The sequence below is a fragment of the Octopus bimaculoides genome, chromosome Z (genome assembly GCF_046866305.1).
Source record: "Octopus bimaculoides isolate indiv1 chromosome Z, ASM4686630v1, whole genome shotgun sequence".
Classification (NCBI taxonomy): Eukaryota; Metazoa; Mollusca; class Cephalopoda; order Octopoda; family Octopodidae; genus Octopus; species Octopus bimaculoides.
Window position 1 is genome coordinate 39213442 of NC_142944.1, and position 26289 is coordinate 39239730.

The 26289-nt window shown below is 35.2% G+C and overlaps 1 protein-coding gene across 10 annotated transcripts in view; it reads right to left on the reverse strand.

The window, feature by feature from the left end:
- The window catches only part of LOC106873692 (lipopolysaccharide-responsive and beige-like anchor protein), a 479623-nt gene that overhangs the window by 81861 nt on the left and 371473 nt on the right, over window positions 1-26289 (reverse strand). For all 10 annotated transcript variants that reach the window (XM_089365208.1, XM_089365209.1, XM_089365204.1 and 7 more), the window contains 6 exons: window positions 20128-20245; window positions 13542-13644; window positions 8814-8929; window positions 4643-4755; window positions 3203-3343; window positions 1999-2118 (listed from right to left, as the gene is read on the reverse strand). In XM_089365208.1, the coding sequence (XP_089221334.1) occupies window positions 1999-2118; window positions 3203-3343; window positions 4643-4755; window positions 8814-8929; window positions 13542-13644; window positions 20128-20245 (711 nt within the window). The remainder of the gene's footprint in view (window positions 1-1998; window positions 2119-3202; window positions 3344-4642; window positions 4756-8813; window positions 8930-13541; window positions 13645-20127; window positions 20246-26289) is intronic.

The window sequence follows — 26289 nt, forward strand, 5'->3', positions numbered from 1 at the left end:
AGAAATTTTGGGGAAGGCAGTAAGTCGATTACATTGACACCAGTGTTCAACTGGTACTTATTTTATTGACACTAAAAGGATGAAAGGTAAATTCAACCCCAGTGGCATTTGAACTTAGAACATAAAAATGGACGAGATGTTGCTAAGCATTTTGCCTGGTGTGTTAATGATTCTGCCAGCTCACCACCCTACAACCAAGGAAAAAAGCATATTTGTAAGGACTTTAAAATACTCTATAAATGCATCGAGCCAACAGAATTGTTAGCACACTGAGTGAAATCCTTAGAAGCATTTCATCCATCTTTATGTTCTGAGTTAAGATTCTGTTGAGGTCCACTTTGCCTTTCATCCTTTCAGGGATCAATAAAATAAGTACCAGTTGAGCACTGGGGTTGATGTAATTGACTTACCACACACCTTGGAAACTGCTGGCCTTGTGCCAAAATTTGAAACCAATATTAACATCCATCCAAAATGAAGTAGTTTGTCTTATATTCCAGATGATATCTCTGAACCTTAAATCTTGTAGTATAGACTAAGTTGTTAACATGCATGATGGTTGGCAGTTGGGTGACCCTGTCTTAGTAACTACTAAAATGTCTTAGTCACCTAGTTATCTTGAATACTGACACATGTGTTGCGTGTGACAAATGTGTGCTTGGAGAACGTCTACAAACAAACATCTAAAGATGAAGATTTTTTTTTTTTTTTATTGTATTTTATTTAGTCTTTATTAGTGAACATTTGTCTTTCACTATTTTAAAATTAAGTTTGTTTGCCAAGAAGTGAGTTCTGATGTGCCATGCAAAATCCTTCACTGAAAAAATAAAAAAAGCATATTTGGAAGGACTCGAAAATACTCCCTTTTTTTGAGAAAAAAAAAGGGAAAAAAAGCTCCTAAAAATCAGAGTTCACAACATAAAATTATTTTATAAGTTTTAGCAATTGTGTTTTTTCATACACATTGACTATTGTTAATTATTAATTTGACAAATTTGACCATTGTCAAATTCCTTGGACTTTTAGATTGTTTCCTATATCTATCAGAATGGGCTATCTGGTCAACATCAGTTGGGTACCTTTTATGTGGCACCAGTACCACTGAGGTTGCCAAGTAACTTGCAAGATAGACCTCTCAGCTGAGAGAGAGGGAGTGGAACCAGTAATAGACAAGTGACCAAAGGGCTGGCAGTTCAAATTCTGCTGTAATGACAACCACTGTATTATGATTGTCTGACACCGAGAGATGTGACTCTCCATAATCAAGCACGCCTATATATACTTTGTAGATGTTTAACAACAAGCCTATCATTAAAAGCATTCCAGTTATGACCATCCTGTATTTATCATTATCCAATTTAACTTTCATTATTTAATGCAGTAAATGTGGTTGGAGGAAGATCTGGCTTCGATGTCTAGAATTTCAGTGATTTATAAACTTAAGTTCCTCTAATTCAGTGGTTCTCAACAGGGATCCATTTAAGATTTCATTGTTAAAATTTATTTACAATAAATCGGATATACTTCTACAATACACAAAATATTTTAACAATTTTTTTATACAATACCTAGTATTTAATCATAAATGGGCAATAGATGCTTTCAGAGATTGAGTGACTATAAGGGCCATCGTCATCGTTGATCACCGTCACTGCCACCACCACTTCCCAAATAAAACAGAGAGCAAAGATGTCTATAGGTAAAAAATGGTTGAGAACCATTGCTCTAATTAGTATAACTTCCTGAAATATTCCAGCTTCCTTCTACCAAAGAGAAGATACTTTGCAAACAATGTCCACTCCATCTTGTATTCAAAAATAGTGTACGTAGAATTGCTTTATTTAATCTATCATTGTTTAAGATGATCGTGTTTTATCTCAGACAAATTTAGTCATTATTTCTAGCAAATTAGCTTTCTCAATGATTCAATTCCTAAATGTTTATCAAAATCATCAAGAAAGCCATGTAAACAGCAATGCAATTACTATCAAAGTTTACCTTCACATCAGAAGTATCTCTCTGGCAGTTTTTCCAAGCCTGACTGACAGAAAAAAATGTCCTGTTTGCATGGTCAAATTTTCCACCTTGCATATTCAAAAATAGAGTTGTGAATGGTTCCTGCAAAATAAAAATAAATTAACAAAAGTAATTAAAAAAAAAAAAAAGCAAACTATTTATTTTTGGCTCCCTGTCTATCTTTACAAACACATCTATACATCATCATCATAATCATCACCATTTAATGTTTGTTTTCCATGCTGGCATAGGTTGGACAGTTCAACAGGAACTGGCAAGCCAGAAGTCTGTGCCAAGCTCCACAGGAGTCTGCTTCATGTGTGTATATTTATGTGTGCATATAATCATCAGCAAGGAGACAACCAATAAATCAAAGCATTGAAAAGAATGAAAAATATACACTGAGTATTTGGTTCCATTAAAGCCGTTTCTCATTATACCAAGAATTGCCTTTCGTCTCTTACAAGACCAATAACATAAGTATCACAAAAATTAATGAGATTGATATAAATAAATTTAAAAAAACCTAAAAAGAAGTGGTCCAGTATGACCACAGTTTAACAATTGAAACCAGTAAAAGAATGAGATTATAAAATTATATTTATTCAAAAATTTCTGAGACCTTTGGCAATATGCCATGCTTGAGAAGACCTGTCAAGTCAGGCGAAATCATAGTTGTGGCTGATGCTGGTGTTTTGTAACTGGCACCCATGCCAGTGGCACATAAAAATCACCCTCCAAACACTGAGCCTCATGGCAGCATTATAAGTGGCAATATGCCATGCTTGAGAAAATCCAGTTGTGGCTGATGCTGGTGTCACATAACTGGTACCCACACTGGTAGCACGTAAGAAGCATCCACTACACTCTTGGAGTGGTTGGTGTTAGGAAGGGCATCCAGCTGTAGAAACTTTGCCAAATCAGGTTAGAATTTGCAGCAGCTCTCCAGTTTACCAGCCTTAGTCAAACTGACTAATCCATGCCAGCATGGAAAGCAGATGCTAAATGATGACAATGATGATGACTGCTTTAAATAATACCAATTCAACTTTTTCTATAGTTTTCCACCACCCCACCTCTGTCTGACTGTGATGAAACTCTAAAATGAATTATAGGTTCTTATAAAAAAGAGACAAAATAAATAAAAGCTATGCAAAAAAAAAAAAAGATGGGGAATGAAACTTACCAATCTTATAAGCCAATTGAGAGTAAAGGCGGCAGTTGAATAGTGAGTTCCATAATGGAATGGTGGGATTTGTTCATGCTCCCATGTAGCATAACGTTCATCAAAGAATTTCTTTCTTGCTGGATTTAGTGCTCCAATAGGCTGTAAAGAAGAAAGTAACTCGTTCAAGAAATAGATTTAGTGAAACAGAAGAAATCCTCTTAAACCTTTTGAAACAAACCTGCCTGAAACCAACCCTGGTTCTACAATATAAATTCCTTGTTTTAAATTATCTAGATTGAAACCTTCCATCAGAATTCTGTATGTTAATTTCTGTTTCAAACACCAGATTAATAATGGCAAAATTATTTAAACCTTTTGAAACAAACCTGCCTGAAACCAACCCTGGTTCTACAATATAAATTCCTTGTTTTAAATTATCTAGATTGAAACCTTCCATCAGAATTCTGTATGTTAATTTCTGTTTCAAACACCAGATTAATAATGGCAAAATTATTTAAACCTTTTGAAACAAACCTGCCTGAAACCAACCCTGGTTCTACAATATAAATTCCTTGTTTTAAATTATCTAGATTGAAACCTTCCATCAGAATTCTGTATGTTAATTTCTGTTTCAAACACCAGATTAATAATGGCAAAATTATTTTGCTAAGATTCTTCAATATTTTCAAAATTAATTGAAACAAAAACAGTGTATTCAAACAGAAATATGGCAATAAAAGGGCTTAAAAAAATTTGGTTTAACTGGAAAGATTCTATTTGTTCTATACAGTTAAGTTTCATGGAAGGCAAATATTAGCATAGCTGGTGGTGGCAGCATTAAACTGAGACTGTAACTAAACATTACAAATTAGTAAGCATACACATACATATACATATAAGTATATACAATGGTAAGAAATCTCAAGAGAACAGAACAATGGGTCTTCAGAGAAGAAACCTTCCTCAGGCAAGTGTTTTCACCCTTAACTTCTTAGATTCAAAGGAGGCCATGCCATGACCAGGCCATGCCATGACCAGGCCATGCCATGACCAGGCCATGACTCATGGGTGCCCTTTTGCTGACACTATTTAGCCACTTGGACATTGGAGACTTGTGTATTTAAACCACCTGGAGATTTCATCTAGTTGTAACTCCTTTCCATTAACTCAGTTTTCAAACTTAAAGAAGAAATAATGTCGGATGTCATGGTAACCAGTAGAATGTCACTGCTATCACCATGACTCACTCAGAGTTACTTCCCTTAGCGTTAAAACAAAAATATTGCTTTCAAACGGTATGGAAGGTTGTTTTTGTTCCTCTCCAACCAGATCCAGCTGGAAATATCTCTCTGCTGTCTCTGATATTTAGCCAGACTATATTCATACACACTCTTCCAGATCTGAAAATGTATAACCGATAGTTAAATACCATCTTTAGGTGAAGTGAAGTCTTCTTACCTTGGAAAGATCTCTGAAGTTGCTTGGTTGGCTGAGATCTAGTTCCTTTGACTCATAGTTTACAATGACCCAAGGAAATATTGGGTATTGATTTAAATCATTGTAAGTACGGCCTGAAGAGACATAAACAAAAAGGATGAACAATATGAGAAACAAATTACTTAATATAAGAAAAATATTTGATAATGGCACCTTTCATTGATATAAGGCCACAAATGTCAGAGAATGTTGGAGGTGATGAAACCTCCTCCTGTATCTACTCAAATTGGAAAGATGAAAGGCATCTTTCTGAGATGAAATCATAATCTACTGATGACAGCTAAACCAACAAAAGCAAGGTAGAATTATTAGGTACACTACTGCTCTAAATACAAAATATAATTACTACAGTGGATTTGAAGTCAACATCTTTCGGTTTTAGTTTAATAACACGCCTCACTGGGTCATTGTGATTCTACAATTAATAAGTTGAACCCTAGTTTTAGAAAGAAAACAACACAAATTGATGCAATGCTTTACCCCACAATGAATAATCTTAATTTTCAATCAATCACAGAAAATCTTCAACAGTGGAACTTCAAATTTAGAAACTTAACAGTTTTGCCAAGTTTGTGGTGAAATGTGGATGATTGTTGTTTATTTCTAGGTCAGCCATCATCTATGAGGCCTATGATCAAATATGTTCCAACTATAACCAGTCTATCCCTTTTTGCGAGTTCATTGCCAGTACTGCTGGACTGGCCCCTGTGCAGGTGGCACGTAAAATACACCATTTTGAGCGTGGCTGTTGCCAGTACCACCTGACTGGCCTTCGTGCCGGTGGCACGTAAAAGCATCCACTACACTCTCGGAGTGGTTGGTGTTAGGAAGGGCATCCAGCTGTAGAAACCCTGCCAGATCAGATTGGAGCCTGGTGTAGCCATCTGGTTTCACCAGTCCTCAGTCAAATCATCCAACCCATGCTAGCATGGAAAGCGGACGTTAAACGATGAAGATGATGATGATGATGAGAGTATCCTTTTTACAATATTGTTTTGTTATAGTTTAGCCCTAGCTCAAATGTGATCCAACAGTCTTATGATCAAAGTTGTCCAAGCTATGACAATCTCATCATATTTTTTCAGATATGGTGTATCTAGAAGTATGTTATATGATGTGTCCATTTTTAAGTTAATAGGATGTGTGATCTGACATAGGTTTTAGCTGTTTCTTCTAACAGGTTGAATGACTGCACTGAGACTCCACTGTTGGTGTGGTTGTTGCTGTAAGTTTTTCTTCCTATGCAATTCTCTTCTTGAATTATCCATGTTCTTAGTCACTACATTACTGTGTTTATCCTGAGCACTGACCACAAAGAACTTTATCCTGTCTTCCTTATAAAGCAAACCAAAAATGTTGTAACCCCTCCCCCTTTTCAAGAACAAAAATGATCCATTAACTTTCTTAGCTAAAAGTATTTCTACCAACCTTCAAGACACAGATATAAACCCCTTAAGATTTGGTTTAAAAAATTTAACTCATTTTCTCCTTGACTTAAACATTTGTGAAAGGCAAATCAAATGAAATACTAAAGTGAAGATAATTCCTGGTAATTTTGTGGAAACGGACACACTACAGCAATTATTGTCACATGTTACACCAACTTGCAAAACAAAAACTAAATTACAGTCAAGTGTTAGTGTAAGTGTGTGTGTGTTTATGCATGTAAGTGCAAAAACATATTCACTAAATATGTTGAAGAAATAATCTTAAACCTTATCTTCTGTGGTCTAGAACAACAAAGAGTTAAACACTTTACAGTCACTTTAAATGCTAGGCTACACAATTTCTGACCTTTCATAGGAATCTGACTTGTATAACAAAAATAAAAAATATATCCCAAGAAGCTACTGACTCTATAAATCTCATGTAGGAGCCATGATACATACTAGTTCAACATCATGAATGATACAACTGCTACATAGATAAACATCTTAACCTACATCCAAGGGTGACAGACATTTGCACATCAGTTCACATGACACTGATATACTGTCTCTTTACTCTATTTCATCACATTTACAACCATCTCTGCTCTTCTGAACCAGCCACCCACATTTCAACTTCACCCAAACTGCTTTTCTCTCATCACACCTACTGTGTCCATCTAATCTTGTCTCAGCCAATAAAATAGCCTCTATATGGTTACTCAACCTTAGTGGCAGCTTGTAGATAAAATTATTTGGGGTGCTGCTTCAGAAAATTTTTAGCCATTGTTTTAAAAGGAAACAAACATATAAAAAGAAAATTTATACATAAACTTGATTGGTTCACATTTTAGCTACTGCCGAGTAGTGTGTTTAATTTGTTCACTGAATACCGCCATGAACTCACCCTTGTTTTTCAAAAATTCTCCCTGAATCACAAAATAAGGGTGGAAAAATCTGCCCTATTTTTCAAATCCTGGCAGCAACACTGTAGCTGGAAGCAGGATAATAATCTAATTCTACACTTTATCACATTCAAGAATATAAACACGTTTTTAAGCACAACATACGTGGAATCAAAAAGAAACACTACCTTTCACTTGCACACCAGTTGGCACTGCGTGAATGACAGTGCTCTCTCTCCCTAGCCTGCAGCTTCCTATCTTGGACATGTGAGCATGTGCACAACAGCCAAACACCGCAACACTGGAACTGTGAAGCGCACAGTTCCATACAAGGATTTTTGTATTTTTTTCATAAACTAGGGGATGGCTACTGATGTTAAGCTTAAAGATTATATAATGTACAAGTATAAAGAAAGAATTAAAGAAAAAAGGACTCATTATATTGAATGTTATCGATAATATTGAGTGGAAAGTGGTGGGGCTGCAGTTCCACAGTGCCTATACACAAACCACCACTGCTCAACCTGCTAAAAACAGCAGCCAACATGTCTGCCTCAAAATCACTGAAGACTTGTCTTCCAAATGGGACACATTGGGAGAATGGTAATGTCTGCAATATTTCTGACCATGGGTTTGCTTGATCAGAGCTGACCTGGGGTGAAACAATAACAACAACTCTAACCCTTCAAACCCTGCTCTAAACACTTTTGCCCAAGCTTTCTCTAAAATATCAACATTTTTAGAATTTCCTGCCCATCCATATATTGACTTATAGATGTTCAAGCAACTTAGTCATATCAATCGCACTATCATCAGATAACTTTCAAAGACAATGATCAGTCTGTCCTCCTCATTAAACCAAACACACACACACACATATGCGCACGTCCCCCCCCCCACACACACACACACATATGTGCACGTCCCCACCTACACACACACAAATAAAGCATCACTATTGTTATTTTTACATCCATTTCTGAGCCAGCATTGAATTAGACAAGACTTTCTGAGGCAGTGTTTTATAACAGGGTGCCATTCCTGATAGTCCTTTAGTCACCTTTTATGACAATTAGGGGACAGAATATAACCCCCACCTCCACCAATCTAATACCCAGGATAAATGGTTGTAAAATACTGAAGTTCAGAGATTTTCAATTTCACAAACAACTGCGATAAACGTTTGACAGCATTTTGTAGTTTTGTTTCTTTAGATTCTGAGTTTAAAATCTTGTATGTATTTGCTTTTTTTAACTTTTAGCCGGGTGGTGATGACTAAATAAGTACCAGCAGCATGAGAGGATACATAGAAAGCAAATATACACCTGACTCAATAATTTCACAGGTAAAAAAAAAGAAAAAAAAAAAAAACCCTTAAAAAAAAACTAAAAGGATTATCATTTTATTTACTGCTATTATTAGCAGCACCCTTGTGCAATATGAAGGTCAAGGTCTTTGCTAATTATTACAATGTAAATTCTATAAATCCTACCTCAGCCATTAAAAAAAAAATTCTGACAAATTATGAAAAAAATATATCTTACTGAATTAAGCAGTGGAATGGGGTGGATAAAAATCATTAAAATAGCAAGTTGTATACAGAAATATAGATAGAATTTTCATTCAAATTCTTCCTTTATTAAAACCAAAAGCAAAAACAAATAAAATAAAAAATCAGTTTGGAAATGGGGGAAAAAAAAAAAAAAAAATGGAATAAGGGTTGGGGTGGGATGGGAAGGCAGAAATATTTAGAAACAAAAAAAAAAAGTGCTTTAGAATGTTGTTTTAGTGCCAACCAACCTGCAACTGTATTCAAGTAGATGAGGTAATCAAAGTTTGATATCTCCCTTCTCTGCCATTTCTGTGTCATACTTGACAGCTTGAATAATTGTTTTCCTGATGCAAGAGACATTCGTCTGTAAAACATGAGAGGAGTAGAATATCCCTTTTAATGCATAGATTGGTCCAATAGAAGAAGAATAACAACAGGATGGTAGGGGAGTCTTACTATCAATATGGAGAGACAAACTAAAAAGAAACTCTCGCTTCCCTAAAAATAGAAATAATCAAAAAAAAAAAAAAAAAAAAGAAACTCTACCAATTTGTACTGTCACATAAACCAATAATAACAATAATAATAATAATAATGATAACACTACTACTACTACTACTACTACTACTACTACTACTACTACTACTACTACTAATAATAATAATAATAATAATAATAATAATAATAATAATAATAATAATAATAATAATAATAATAAGGGGAAGACTATTTTTGCAACAGATTTTGTTATTTTGAAAATAATAAAGTAAAAATTAAAAAGAGTGAAAAATGGGTAGATTTACAATCACAAAACTGAAAAGAAATTTAAAATTTTAAAAAAAAAAAGCAAATAACAAAACAAAGAGGAAGGCTTTGAGTAGGAATTAATCTGCTTTTTTTTTCTCTAAGTTTAGAAACAGTTTTACAAAAGAAAGTTATCAGGTAACTAACTGTTACTTCTCATATTTAAGACCTCATGAAAACCAATACAAGACAAAACAAAAACAAAAACACTCATGCTCACTGCTAGAAAATGCTGAATAATTAAATGCACCCCAATACCTTTTGTTTTTAGTAATTAATACAAATTATGTAAGAATTTTCATTTCAGAAAGAAAATAATAAAACAACAAGAAAAGAGCAGAAAGAAAACTGGCAATGTGTTTCTTTTTTTTTTACCATTTTTTTTTCTTTCTCTCTCCCCGTTCCCCCACCCCAGAATGTAAAACTATATCTGGTTGAAATGTAATCCAGTGATGTTATGTTTCAGCTTAAACACAAGTGGAAGCAATTTCCCAGATATGCATCGTAAATTGAGAGAATGCTGTAAACATAATGAAAAAGACGTTGGAAATGTCTGGAAACTTTCTTTTCATGGGAAATTAAAAAAGCTAAGAAGTTATTTTTCTTTTTCTCCCTCCACCTTTAGTATGTGATCAGGGATTCATAGTAAACGAGCAAAGACTCTCTGCAAACACAAATTCATTAATCAAACGGATTAACACTTTAAGAAAAAAAAAAAAACACTTCTTTATCTAGGCAAACAACAAGTCTGTGTTTTATGGGGTAGAAAGATAGAACATCTAAATGTTGCAAAAATTAAATAAATATCAGAAAAATACGAGTGATTTAATTACAAATAACTTTTTTTATCGTTAATTTTACAGATATAGAGCTTTAAAGGAGAGAAAAATCTGCTTTTTTTTTTGGTACAATTGTTTCCCCTAAAAATACTTATTTCCTTAAATTGAGTTTAGTATACAATTATTCTCAAAACTGTTTAAAGAAACAAATATCATCATCATCATCATCATCATCGTTTAACGTCCGCTTTCCATGCTAGCATGGGTTGGACGATTTGACTGAGGACTGGTGAAACCGGATGGCAACACCAGGCTCCAGTCTGATTTGGCAGAGTTTCTACAGCTGGATGCCCTTCCTAACGCCAACCACTCAGAGAGTGTAGTGGGTGCTTTTACGTGTCACCCGCACGAAAACGGCCACGCTCGAAATGGTGTCTTTTATGTGCCACCCGCACAAGCCAGTCCAGGGGCACTGGCAACGATCTCGCTCGAAAATCCTACAGGAGCCAGTCAGGCGGTACTGGCAACGGCCACGCTCAAAATGGTGCATCTCATGTGCCACCCGCACAAGAACCAGTCCAGGGGCACTGGCAACGATCTTACTTGGCTTGCCGGGTCTTCTCACGCACAGCCCATTTCCAAAGGTCTCGGTCCGTAGTCATCGCCTCGGTGAGGCCCAATGTACGAAGGTCTTGCCTCACCACCTCAGCCCAGGTCTTCCTGGGCCTACCTCTTCCACGGGTTCCCTCAACTGTTAGGGTGTGGCACTTTTTCACGCAGCTATCCTCCTCCATTCTCACCACATGTCCATACCAGCGCAATCGTCTCTCTTGCACGCCACAACTGATGCTTCTAATGTTCAGCTTTTCTCTCAGGATACTTACACTCTGACGGGTATTCACATTGACATTACACATCCAACGGAGCATACTGGCTTCATTCCTTGCGAGCTTACGTATGTCCTCAGCAGTTACAGCCCATGTTTCACTGCCATGTAGCATGGTTGTTCGTACGCATGCGTCATACAGTCTGCCTTTTACTCTGAGTGAGAGTCCCTTTGTCGCCAGCAGGGGTAAGAGCTCTCTAAACTTTGCCCAGGCTATTCTTATTCTAGCAGCTACACTTTCAGCGCACCCACCCCCACTACTAACTTGGTCGCCCAGATAGCGGAAGCTATCGACTACCTCTAGTTTTTCACCCTGGAATGAGATAGAAGTTGTTTCCTGTTTGTTTGCAGTCTTTATTGCACCTGAGCATCTGCCACAAACAAAAACTAACTTGCTAGTTAACCTGCCTTTGATGTTGCTGCACCTCTTATGTGTCCATAGCTTGCACCGGGTACATCTTATAGAGTTACTACCTACTCCTTTTCTACATACTGAGCAGGGCCATCTACCTGAAGGGGTTTGTGTTTTATCTACCTTCCTACTTATTAGGATTTTGGTTTTAGCTAGGTTGACTCTAAGGCCCTTCAATTCTAGACCTTGCTTCCACACCTGAAACTTCTCCTCTAGTTCTGATAGTGACTCCGCAATTAGGGCAAGGTCATCAGCATAGAGGAGCTCCCAGGGGCAACCTGTCTTGAACTCCTCTGTGATTGCCTGGAGGACTATGGTAAATAATAGGGGGCTGAGGACGGAACCTTGGTGGACCCCTACCTCTACCCGGAATTCATTGCTGTACTCATTTCCAACCCTCACCTTACTGGCAGCATCTCTGTACATGGCTCGCACAGCTCTCACTAACCATTCTTCTATCCCAAGTTTCCTCATTGACCACCAGATAAGGGATCGGGGGACCCTGTCAAAGGCTTTCTCCATGTCAACAAAAGCCAGGTACAGAGGTTTATCCTTAGCTAGGTATTTCTCCTGCAACTGTCTCACTAGAAATAAGGCATCTGTGGTTCCGTCTTCAGTCTCAATGTACAATAGCTTGGGTAAGTGTTTTCTAACATGGTTGTTACAATATGTACTTAAAATAAGTTAAAAATAGCAAAATAGCATATGCCTAAGACTTCTGCATACAAGTGCATGTATACATGCATATACACACACCTCGTGTGTGCGTGCATGTGCTCCCCACCCAATGACACTGATGTGAGACGCACATGCAGCCACTTAAGTATATACAATTTTCTTTTATTTTTACTGTCTTTTTCTCTTAATCTGCCTTTCTGATGAAGGTTTTCTGATGAAAAGCATTCAATGTTTTTCTATTTCTCTCAGCATTAAACTAATACATTTACTTGTATTTTTCCTTTCATGTAAATTTCAAGACATTATTTCATTTTCATCTATATATATACACTTACATACATACATTAATGTTTGTTAAGTTATATATAAAAACAATTTACCATTAAACTGAAGAATTATTCAACATTTTTCACATAGCACATACTAATTATTCTTTTACTAGAAGAGTGGTGACAATGACTTTGAAGTTTCAGCTAACAAGCCTCTGTTGGTTACACACACACAAAAAAAGCATTCAATGTTTTTCTATTTCTCTCAGCATTAAACTAATACATTTACTTGTATTTTTCTTTTCATGTAAATTTCAAGACATTATTTCATTTTCATCTATATATATACACTTACATACATACATTAATGTTTGTTAAGTTATATATAAAAACAATTTAACATTAAACTGAAGAATTATTCAACATTTTTCACATAGCATATACTAATTATTCTTTTACTAGAAGAGGGGTGACAATGACTTTGAAGTTTCAGCTAACAAGCCTCTGTTGGTTACACACACACAAACAAGTAGTGACACACATGTAAAAATGGGAATAAGTAATACATTCTTATGATAGACATCTGTCTTCCACCAATGACAAAAATTTGTCTTAATATGAAGTGAAATGTATTACACCTGGATGAATATTAAATTTTGTTGTCTACAAAGATATATTCATTTTTAATTTATTTTAGATTCCAAATAAGATGACTGGCTTGATAAATTGATAGAGTAGTTACATTATCTGTTATCTTAAAATTTAATTCTGCTGTGTCTGGGGAGAGTCATTCTCTTTTTGTGCCTTATAACTTAACACACTCACTACTAAAATTTCCACTTATTTCTTCGTTACTTTTCTAAAATTTTCGTTGCGTCTTGCAACCTTTTCAATAGTTTTTTAAGAGGAAATTTTATTGTCGAGTGTGTTAAATTATAAGGCACCAAAAGAGAATGACTCTCCCCAGATACAACAGAATATGCTTCAACACACAAACTCACATAATGAATCTTGCAAACCAAATCCAAAAACGAAATTAAAATTTAATATTATACACAAAATAATATTAAAGACTGAAGAAACAAAACATAACAAAAAAAAATCAACAAGGAACAAGAACAAATAAAAATATAAACTGGTATTTTTACCTAGCCTGGTTCAGACCATAGCGTATTCCAATACCAACCCTTGGTAGAGCATTTACCACTTTCTTCATGGTAATATGATCGGGGAAAGCAAACATGACAGCAGCTACAACAGAAAGAAAGATAATATGGCTTACATATGTCAAAGTAAAGGACTCAATACTTTGGGAAGTAGTGAGTAGTGTGTGTTATATTCTTGATTAAGTGAGTGGTTTATAGAGATAATTCTCTTAGAATTCGATCAGGATTTCTTCTGTAAAACTCTCTCTCTCTCTCTCTCTCTCTATATATATATATATATATATATATATATATATATATATATATATATAAGAAGGAAAAAAGAAAATGGAGATTGGGAAGTTAATAATTGTTTTTATTATTAACAACAAATCAATCATCATCCTTTACAATTAATACTCAGTGAATTAATTAAATATTAAATTCATATGCCCTGAGCATAATATCTTCAGAGGGAAAAAATATATCCTGAATGTTTCATATGTTTAAATATATACCTATAATTTTAAGGAAATTAATTCCCCAAAAATATTAGGTACTGAACCAGTATTTCATTTACCTCATATCCACTCAATGATATGCCACAGAGGACAGACAAGTCAATACATTCACAGAGCCACAGAGGATGTCAGATATTGGTCAAGTGTAGCCATATGGTACAGTCATGTACTGCATATGAATGAAGACAGTTGCATCAAGAAGTGCTGATCTCTCATTGTAGAGAGAATGTGTAGAAGGGGTACACCCAGGAATACATGAGACAAAGTAGTGAGAAAGAATCTTCAGACGATGGGCCTATAGAGAAGAATTTGTTTGCTTGAGAAGACACATCAAGCCAAATGAAATCATGGTTGTTGTTGCATACAGGCATGTCCCCTGCATCTCTCTCCAACTGAGTGATCTTAATTTTGTGGGCTCGTGGGTACTGGTGCCACATAAAGTCACCAATGCCGATACTGCATAAAAGCACCCAGAACATTCTGTGAAGTGGTTGGCATTAGAAAGGGCATCCAGTTACAGAAACCTTATCAAAACAGACATGAAGCCTAGACAGCTCTTCAGATATATATATATATAGATTTATATATATATATATATATATATATATATATATATATATAAAAGATGAGATGATTCCCATACCATAAATAATAAATAAATGCACCCTTTTAAAGCCTAGCCAGGCTGATGGGCCCAGTTTCCTGGTTTCAATGGTGTATGTGTTTCCCAGCTGGACTGGACACCAGTCAATCGCACCGTTACTCATTTTTGCCAGCTGAGTGGACTGGAGCAACATGAAATTAAGTGTTTTGCTCAAGAACACAACGTGCCGCCCGGTCCAGGAATCGAAACCACAATCTTACGATCATGATGTTGTCACCCTAACCACTAAACCACGCGCCTCCACATTCCCATACCATGTACAATGATTATGTTATTAATAATGATATAATTCTGAAGATTCATGGAAGATGCTGAAACAACTGCAGGATATGAAATAATGGAAATGTTAATGATGCTGTCTTCTATTCCTACTAATTGTATATGTGTGTATATATATATATATATATATATATGTGTGTGTGTGTAAATATATCAAATTAAAGATTCTACGAGGTATATTACAATGGACAATACCAAGTGGAATCTCACCTTCTATCTCTCATGTTTCTCCCTCTTTTAATTTCTTCTTTGTGATATAATTCTTGGGAAAGAATATATTTGCGGCTGAAGATAGCTTTATACTATCAATTATATACCAATAATGATGCAACAACTATAAAGCTTGAAACACGTGTACCGCAGAATCCTTTGTGTTTTGTTTTTATTTTTACATTTCCAATTTTTATATATATATATATATATATATACATGCATACGCATACATATACCAACTCATTTGTGAGCATATGCAAACATACATTTATCTATGTATGTGATGGGTTCTCTTTTGTTTCTGCTTATCAAATCCCGTCACAGGGTATTTGTTGGCCTTGGCTGTAGCAGAAGACACCAAAGGTACAAAACAAATATAGTTGCAAAGAGAACTCTTTAATCATACAAGCATATCAAAACCTATAGTCATATATAAAGCTTTATAGTATTTAAACCAGTCAAAATATTCTACCCCTTTTATGTTCAAAGTGACTAGATCTGGATTCCCCATTCCAGTCCTACAATGTCATTTTAAAAATTAACATCAAAATCTCAAAGCTATAAAATAATGCATGATTAATTCAAAACGATGTTAATAAATAAGTACTGCATTTGACAGCGTAATCTGAATGGTAAGGAGTTAAGTAAACATTTTCTACACATCAAACATATGCAATTACAAACCCTAACATCACCAAACATTAAATCTTACAAATTTTGATAATCTCTTAGAGTGAGAACACACATATGCATGCACACATACACACACACACAAACAAAGCTTCTTTCAGTTTCTGTCTACCAAGTCCATTTACAAGCCTTTGGTTGGCCCAGGGCTATAGTAAAAGACACTTTCACAAGGTGCACACTTGCACACCTGGAAATGTGTAGTCAGAAAGCAAACCTCTTAGCACACAACCAAGGAGATATAGATATATATTAATAATAAAAGGGTAAAATTAATTAATTAAATTAATTAATTAATAATTTTACCAAGTAGCTCGGTACGTTAAATTAACCTTTATAGGTAAAATTTTACAAATATTCTATAATTATAAATATAATTATAATTAGGGGCCAGGTAATTGCTTCACCACATAATTATATATTTATGTAGGTGCAAGCATAGCTGTGTGGTAAGAAGCTTGTTTCCCAATCACGTTTCTGGGTTCAGTCCCATTGCATGACACCTTGGGCAAGTGTCTTTTATTATAGCTTCGGGCTGACCAAAGCCTTGTGAGTGGATTTGGTACACGGAAAGTGAAAGAAGCTTATCATATATATATATGTATATATATTAATGTGTGCATATATTTATGTGTGTGTGGCTTTGTGTCTATGTTTGTCCCACAACCATTGTTTGACAACTGATGTTGGTGTGTTTATGTCCCTGTAACATAGCAGTTTGGCAAAAGAAACTAATAGAATAAGTATTAGGCTTACAAACAATAAGTCATGGGGTTGATTTCTTTGACTAAAACCCTTTTAAGCATGACTGCAGTCAAAAGACTGAAACAAGTAAAAGAATAAAAGAAAAGAATATATCATGAGATTCTATCAGTTTCCATCTGACAAATATACTCTCAAGGTTTCGGCCAGCCTGAGACTATAGTAGATGATACTTGCCCAAGGTGACACACAGTGGGACTGAACCTGGAATGGTGTAGTTGGAAAGCAAACTTTTTTACCACACTGCCACACCTAAGATGTAATTTGTATGACAAAGAATAAGATTCCTCTTTAGTACTAACAGAAGCTCAAACTCAGGATCAATTATTAAACTCTACCGGCCAACGTAAGACCCACAATTGATAGTGGCCACATATGGATTGTACTGCTATAACACGAACAATCTAGACATGCACCCCAAAAAGGCCATTCATTTGACTGTCAGAGTCAAATTGCTACCACTGGGAAACATACAGGCTATTTACCCTCCTTCCCTATCTCTCTCTCTCTCTCTCTCTCCTTCTCTCTCAATGATAACAACAACAACGACATCATTCTCTATTTCTCTAAACTCCCTCTGTCTCTCATCCTGCTTCATATATCTCATTCCATTGATTCAAGGTCTGTTCACAAATAAAATTCAAAGCAAAACAAAAATGCCTTTTATTATCAGAAAATACAAATTCAAAAACAAATAACAACATCTATGCGTGTACATGCAGATACATACATATAGACACACACACATACATATATAGAAACAAACATATACACACATGTATATATACATGGGTATAGATAAATAAATATGTGTGTGTGTGTATGAGTAAAAAAAATAAATCTAAAAAAAAACCAACAATAATCTACCTTTTTTTATTTTTAAAAGAAAAAAATGTAAAATTCTCAAAGAATTTACTTTTGTATTTGTTTCTAGAATAAACAATATAAAGCAAAACTAAGAACTGATTAAAAAAAAAAAAAAGAGAGGAATGCATGGGAAAAGAAAAAATGAACAGCCGCAAAATATATCGTTGCATGTCTTGTATTTTCTTTCAATATAAATGTTTATGCTGGTAATATGTTACTACAGAAGCTTAATTTCCCTGCATGTGTGTTGTTACAGACAACAAAATGGTAGGCGTTGTCAATTCTTATGCTCACTGTACCTGCATTAAATCTTGGTTGCACCAACCTTTTCTCCTTCACTCTCCCCATATTGTGCAAACTGAGTTACAGTTGCATTTATCCTTATTCTTTTCCCTGAAATCGGTCTTACTGAAGGTAAGTAACAACGGTCTGCCTGGTAAAGGAGTTCACAATGTCAATGTGTATTTCCATTGTAGCCATTCCTTCGCCATCTGTCCAAATTGATAAGGCGGCAAAGAAAACATTGTATGTGACACACATGTGAATGTAACTTCCCACACACACACATGTATATGCATGTGTACACATCTGTATGTTAATGACTGTTTCTGTGTTTCTGAGCATGCAGCAATCATATATATATATATAGAAACACACATACATACATATATATGTATGTATCAAATACATATATAACAATTCATTCAGTAGTTTAATGGAGAGCAGCTGTGTTCTCAATCTTTTGTAAACCTTCCTACACTACAGAACATGATTATTTGGCAAACACAACCATTATCTCTCTCTCTCTCTCTCTCTCTCTCTCTCTCTCTATATATATATATATATATATATATATATATATATATATATATATATATATATATATATATATATACTCTTTTACTTGTTTCAGTCATTTGACTGCGGCCATGCTGGAGCACCGCCTTTAGTCGAGCAAATCGACCCCAGGACTTACTCTTTGGAAGCCTAGTACTTAGTCTATCGGTCTCTTTTTGCTGAACCGCAAAGTTACGGGGACGTAAACACACCAGCATCAGTTGTCAAGCGATGTTGGGGGGACAAACACAGATACACAAACATATACACACATTTATACATATATACGACAAGCTTCTTTCAGTTTCCGTCTACCAAATCCACTCACAAGGCTTTGGTCGGCCCGAGGCTATAGTAGAAGACACTTGCCCAAGGTGCCACACAGTGGGACTGAACCCAGAACCATGTGGTTGGTAAGCAAGCTACTTACCACACAGCCACTCCTGCGCCTATAAATATATATATATATATTTATAGACACATATGCACAAATATATAAATAGAAATATCTCATCACCTCATGCTCTTCCTTTGCATATATACATATGTATATGTTACTATCATCTTTTACTGCTCACTTTGACCCATGCTAGAATGGGCCAAATGGAATTTGTTGACGCTGGTCTTCTACAGCTGGATGCCCATCCTGTTGCCAACCCTCACCTGTTTTCAAGCAAGATAATATTTCCCCATGGCTGGACATACTTTGCGTGGAAGGCTTGAAGCACACAACCTCACTAGTACGATAATGTTCTAGTTTCAATTCAAACCAGGAAACAATTCAAAACTCGGAACGAGCATAAATGCATCAATGGATGCATATTTACAGTCATTGACTAATCTACAGTATAACAAAATTTCAATTCCTGGCTCCTTACTAAAAATGTTTGTTATGAGACATGAGAATGATGTTGAAACCATTGAAATTCTTTGTTTTGAACAAACAGCCAACATTTAATTACTCAGTGTCTCATTCATGGACCCTGCTGTAATTATATGTCAGGACATTCATGCCTAGCAAGTCGCATAACTTCTTACATCTTAAGTGATTGCAAATGATCAAAGTATGAAATCAATTCAGCTCAAAGAACCATGTTGAATTATTATCAGCACTGTCATCATCATCACCATTTAATGTCCATATTCCATATTGGTACATGCTGGATGGTTGGTCAGGAGCCAATGAACAAAAGGACTGCACTAAACTCCAGCGTCTGCTTTAGTTTGGTTTCCATGGTTACAGAGTGTACTGGATGCTTTTAATGTGGCAGTGGCACTAGTGAAGCCACCAAGAATCTTGCAAGACAAGACACCCTCAACTGAGAGGGAGTGCAGTATTGAAGATGATAGCTTTGTGCTAGGTGATGAGAGATTAAAGTATGATAGACAGACAGGAGCAGGTGTCATGTAGAAGGGGTGACACATGACTACCTCAATTGGAAAAGAGAGCTGGTGGTAAAATGTGAAAAACAAACAATTTAATTTAAAAAAAGAGTAAAAGAAGAAAAAATTCAACCCCTTTGTTATTATATTTCTGTTGAAAAATACTGTCGTTATTTTAATTAATTTTGAAAATAATGAAGAATTTTATAAAATAACTGCCATTATTGAGCAGGTGTTTGAATCATACATAATTATATTGAAAGCAGGGTTTATTTTAACTTAAAGCAGGAATCATAGATTCAGGGGCAAACTCAGGCAGGTTGGTATCAAAAAGGGGTTAAGTGAGGAAATGAAAACTAAAAGATGTAATTCTTACTTCGATTGGCTGTAAATATTTCGATGGCAACATTTTGGAGTAGATATCGCCGAGAGAAAACTGCTCTTATTTCTAAGAAATGCCATTTTCCATGTAAGTGGTCGACATAAGCCAATACCTGCAAGAACAGAATGAAAACAATGTAATTAAAGCCTTTATATTTTATAAAGTTGTAGTTACAGACAGTAGCAGTAGTGGTAATAGTAGTAGTAGTATGGAGGGGGAGTGTCATGCGCTGTAGCAGCACGTCCACCATTTGTTGGTGATTCCCTACTATTCTTGGTGGATGATGTCTCTGCGCCACTCAAGTGACAACCTTCCAACAAATTGACCTGTTTTGGGTAGTTGTTGCTGGTGAAGGTTTTAGGAGTGAAAATCTTACTTTAACCTCTTTTAGTCACCTTTTACAACATACAGAGGAAATGGATCTATTCTTTGACATGTGTTCTTCACAAAACAGTATAATATATTTACATGTAATTTTGTGCGTATATATGTGTATCTGTTTGTCTATCTATCTATCTAACTATCTAATTCTCTATCTGTGTATATATATATATATATATATATATCTTATCTATATTGTAAACAGTGTTATTAAATGATGTGTATTCTTTTTAACCCTTTTTCTTTTTGCTAAAACATCAAAACGCTCACTATGCATTTGCAAAGTCGTGTGTGTGTGTGCGTTGAATGTGTATGTGAGTGTATATGTGGTGAGAAACTTAGAAGTTGATAAAGCCTGCAGACATTCATTTCCAAACACATTCATTAGTCTGTTTTATGATTATTATTCTACCTTGAATAAAGAAGAAACATATGTGTGTACATGTTAGCTGACGGTGTGTGTGTGTGTGTGTGTGTATGTGTGTGTGTGTGTGTGTGTGTACATGTGTGTTTTATTTTTAGATCTTACTGCTGTCATATCGAAAATACATTCCAGCCCACAGCTAAAAAGAATATATTTTAAAAAAAACTTTTTTTCCATGTTTCTTAAATCTACTCTTAAAGGACAATTAATTTTTTTGTCTTCATATTCAAAATATGGTTGCTCTTTTAAAAACTTTTAATAACATATTTCTAATGAAAAAAAGTGTTTTTATTAAATGAAAATAATCAAGAATTTGAAGGGATGGATTTAGTAAAATAGTTTTTATTTATTGGTATATTATATTGTTGTTTGGTACACAATTGTGTATGTCAGAAATGGTTCTCACATATGAATAGTGGTTTAAAACGGTTTCATATGGAGTACCATTAAAAAAGGTTAAGAATCTGAAATACCAAACTCTTCAGAAATAAAACATTGTAACTACTCTCTCTTTACTCTTTTACTTGTTTCAGTCAGTTGACTGTGGCCATGCTGGAGCACCGCCTTTAGTCGAGCAAATAGACCCCAGGACTTATTCTTTGGATGCCTAGTACTTATTCTATCGGTCTCTTTTGCCGAACCGCTAAGTTACGGGGACCTAAACACACCAGCATCGGTTGTCAAGCGATGTTGGGGGAACAAACACAGACACACAAACATATACACACATATACATATATATATATACATATATACGACGTGCTTCTTTCAGTTTCCGTCTACCAAATCCACTCACAAGGCTTTGGTCGGCCCGAGGCTATAGTAGAAGACACTTGCCCAAGGTGCCACGCAGTGGGACTGAACCCGGAACCATGTGGTTGGTAGGCAAGCTACTTACCACACAGCCACTCCTGCGCCTATAATGAAGATTATTTATAACTCTGGTACTAGATGCCAGATTTTTTGAAAGAGTTGACTTAACTTCACTGAATCAATTCTCAGTACTTTTTTGGTATTTTACTGATACTTGTTTATCAAGTGGGGAGTTGTAAAAGACAAAGTGAAGAATATTGGGAGGATTTGAACTTCGAGTATAAAGTGTGAAACAAGCTTGGCACATTTCTATAACTCTACCACCTTAACAACAGCAGCAGCAACAACAACAACATTATTAAAAATCTATTTTTAAAAATAAAGCAAAATGATATTCCAAAATTAAAGTGTCAACTGCTTTGTCAAAAATGGTTTCTAGTTTAGAAGAAGAAGAAACCAAAGAACTATTTTTAGATTTTTAAATCCTTTTGAAGAATAAATATGACTTGGCGGCGAGGCAAGATCGTATGGAATCAAGTGAGAAGAAGCAGAGAAGTAGGGGAGGTCTGAAGTCTGAGAGACATTTGAAATGAAGATGAAATGAAGAGCTGTCCAAATACATTATAATGAGAAAGATGAAATATCAGATATACTTCTATTTCTCTCAATAAATACACACACACACAGAGTCACACAAGCATAATACATACATATACTTTGCCCTGTGTTATATTACACAAGTCGTCTTTATGATAAACAATTTTGCTTGTTTGTAAGAGTGTGTGTGTGTGTGTGTGTGTGTGTGTGTGTGTGTGTGTGCCACCATCATAGACACAAATACAAATATAAATACACGAATAGAAACATACATTAAATCACACAAACATACAGAGATAATGCATGCAATCAAAGGCCCCTGCATCCAGGGATCAAAAACTATTCTATGTTGTGTATGTAGGAGTCCAGTGCTTTGCTTCACCAAGGAGCCTGTAATGTTAAGAAATCCTCGACTATAAGGGTTATCTTTTGTTATTGTTCTTTTTAATCAGAGGTGAACCTTAATTGAGAAGGTTAAGTGTTTTTTGTATTATAATGTGATGATGATGGGAAATGACAGTAGGAGCCATTATTATAGACTGACAGTAGTGTTAGAGACTTGTTAGAGATAAAATACTTTGCAGATTTTGTTCCACCTCTTTATGTACTGAATTCAAACCCAACTGGGGTGGGGAGGGTGGACCTACTTTGCTTTTCATCCCTTCAGGGGGTCAATAAAATCAAGTACCAGTCACATACTGGAGTTGAGAGAATTGACTAATTCTCTCCATTGACCTTCAAAATTGCTGGTTTAATAGCCTTCATCCTTTCTATACATTTAGGGGTCCAAAATTAATGTTGTGCGTGTAGGATCCTAGTGCTTTATTTTGCTTGGAATCCTGTAATGATAAGGCCCTGACTATAAGGGTTATCTTTTGTTATTGTACTTTTTATCAAAAGTCAACCTTAATTTTGTATGTACAGGAGAAAGGATTATTATTTTTATTTTTATTATTATCATCGTTGTTGTTGTTGCTGTTATTGTGGTGGTGGTGGTGGTGGTGCATTGCAGATTCAATGAAACACCAAATTAAAAGCCACATGTAGTTATGTTCTTTTACATTCTGAGTTCAAATCTTTTATGGTGCATACCTTTACCATCATGGGAGTATACATAAAGCACTAGTCAAGAAATTTGACAGTAATAAACACCCTCCAAAATCCATGGTCTTGTGCCTGTCGTTTATAATGTCCTCTTATCAGTCGCCTCTTATGGCAAATAACATATGAACAGTTATGATATGACAGAGACATACTTTGTCATGTTGTTAGTCATGTATCTTTTTATATTTTAAGTTATGTCTTTAGCTATGACTTTACTCATGTCTTTAATTCATATCTTTAGTTATGTTTAAGGCTATGTCCTTAGACATGCCTTTTTACTCCTTGTAGGATAAGTGGGAAAGATGACCCTGGTGGGTTCTAAGTTCAGATCCCACAGAGGTCAACTTTAACATCCACCCCTTCAGGTTCAACAAAATGAAATATAAGTGAAGTAGTGAGATTGACTCAGTTAAATAACCACTTGACCTAACTTCCAGTTCTTTTGCTGATATCAAAAATTGAATGCATTATTTCTGTCCAAATATTTCAAGTTAGCTTATGATACTTCATCTTACATTTCTGTTAAAATGGTTAATAGTAGTGTAGATGGATAGATTCTCCATTTAGCAGTATCAAAATTTTTCAATAATGTTTAAGCTGTTCTCAAACACTTTAACCATTGACAACAGCAGCTTATCTTAGATAAGAATTCTTGATGTTTCAAAGACCTACACAGTTGCAAAGATATATTTTTCTGTAACAATTCTAAAGAGTATTTAAGGAAGAAAGCTGTCTGTTTATTGACTAAACATTAATTAAGGACAACAATGATGATGGTGATAATGATAGCAATCATTGTCGTCGTCATCCTCATCATTATTAGTGAGAGACAATTTATATATCTGTTTGCCATGTCCTTTCCACAGAAGTTTGAACGTCACATAAAAAGTTAGAATACAAATGATATGATAAAGATAGATTATTAATAACAAATACAACTAAGACATTACAATGAATCTAAAAGAGCACATCCCTAAGATGGTGTTTATCAATACTAAATGTCTCAAAAAATGCATACTGGTACATTTAGCTGCACTTGGTTAGCAGATACAGTTATAGATTCCTAAATTAAGCATATGCAGTAATCTTTTATGTTTTATTTCTTTTTAATTAGATCTTGTTTTGACTATTGTATGTTTTATTGTACTTATTTATTTCCATCAAATATTTGTACTCTCGTCCTCTTTATATATCCGTTCATAAATTGTATAATGTCCCTCATCTTTTTCTTTTCATATTTGTAAACTTGTCTTTCACACAAAACTTTTTCTTTTTTGTAATCCCAATTTTCATATATTTTGTATCTCTTCAAGCCTTTGTGGCTTATAAAAGATTGTTGTTGTTGTCGTCATCACTACTACTACTACATTATATTATATAAGGCAGTGAGCTGGCAGAATTGTTAGCACACCAGACTAAAAGCTTAGGGGCAGTGCAATTGTCTTTACATTCAGAGTTCAAATTCTGCCAAAGTTGACTTTGTCTTCCATCTTTTTGGCATTGATGAAATAAGCACCAGCTGAGCACTTGCACTGACGTAATTGACTACCCCACCCTCCCCTCAAATTTCAGGCCTTGTGCTTGAATTAAATATGATTATTTATAATTTTGACACAAAGCCAAAAATTTTAAATTGTTGGGGCTTGCAGTCCTACGGCTAATATGAACAACATTGCTCACTCAAAACATTTAACTGATGATGGATCAGCCCAACTATATACAAACAGATATCAGAAGTGGTATGGCTCTCTAGTGCAGGTAGTGGGATCATTGTACACTTAACAAGTGTTTTATTACTTATGGTGCCATATTTGAGCTCCCCAATCCTGACTACTTGTCTATTTATTCTCCATAGTTGATCTTTAAAGACAGTCGGCAGGAAAACATATGAAGTGACGGATCTTGTTCAAAACGGGGGCACCAGTATTTTCTTAACGAAACACTTTGAAACTTGGGACACTGGTAGAATGTGTCATATAAAACATCTTTTTCTCTTAGTCTTCTTAACAAAAAAACGTACATCGCAAGTTATTTCATGTTAAAGTTGTCGTATTTCTGTAATTTCAACCAATGACTGACGTCCATTCAGCCGTAAAAATTAAGTGCTGACTACGTAAACAAACGATTCTCGGCGGTGATAAAATTATTATTTCCTTGTCAAAAAATGGCTGAAGCATATTGGCAGTAGCTAATAAACCTTTCTATTATAGGCACAAGGCATGGTTTTTGAGGGAAGGAGCAAGTCAATTAGGGTTAGGGTTAGGGAAAACGAACACACGTGTGTTGCCTCTGCAAAATGTCAGAAGTAATGGAGATTAAATACGCTTTACACTGCTTAAAGTGCCAAAGGAGTAAGTGTAAACAGCTGAATACTTGTCAGTGATTGGTTGAAATTATCGAAATAAGACAATTTTTTACATGAAATAACTCCGAATACAAAATTTTTTTTCTGTTCTATAACACAAAATAGATAAGTATACGAAGTTTGAAAGTCTTTCGGTACCAAAAACAATACATAAAACATAAATGAAAACTGGTGCCCCCGTTTTGAACAAGATCCGAAGTGACTACTATATCGTATTTTTATTTTCAAACTTGAAGTACCTGACTCTGTGTATGTGTTGTTGTTATTGTTTAACCCCAGACCCCCAACTGAGTTGACCGTATGGTCAAAACCATTGCAGTCTGGATATTCCCATCATTTTTTTTCAATATGTATAGCAGCTATCCTGTCCTGGGTTAAGATGGGTAAGGATGTGATATAAGGGAATCTGGTTGCAATTGCTAGGTTCAGCAATCAGATAGATGCTTCTCATCGTAAGAGAGAGCAAAAGAAG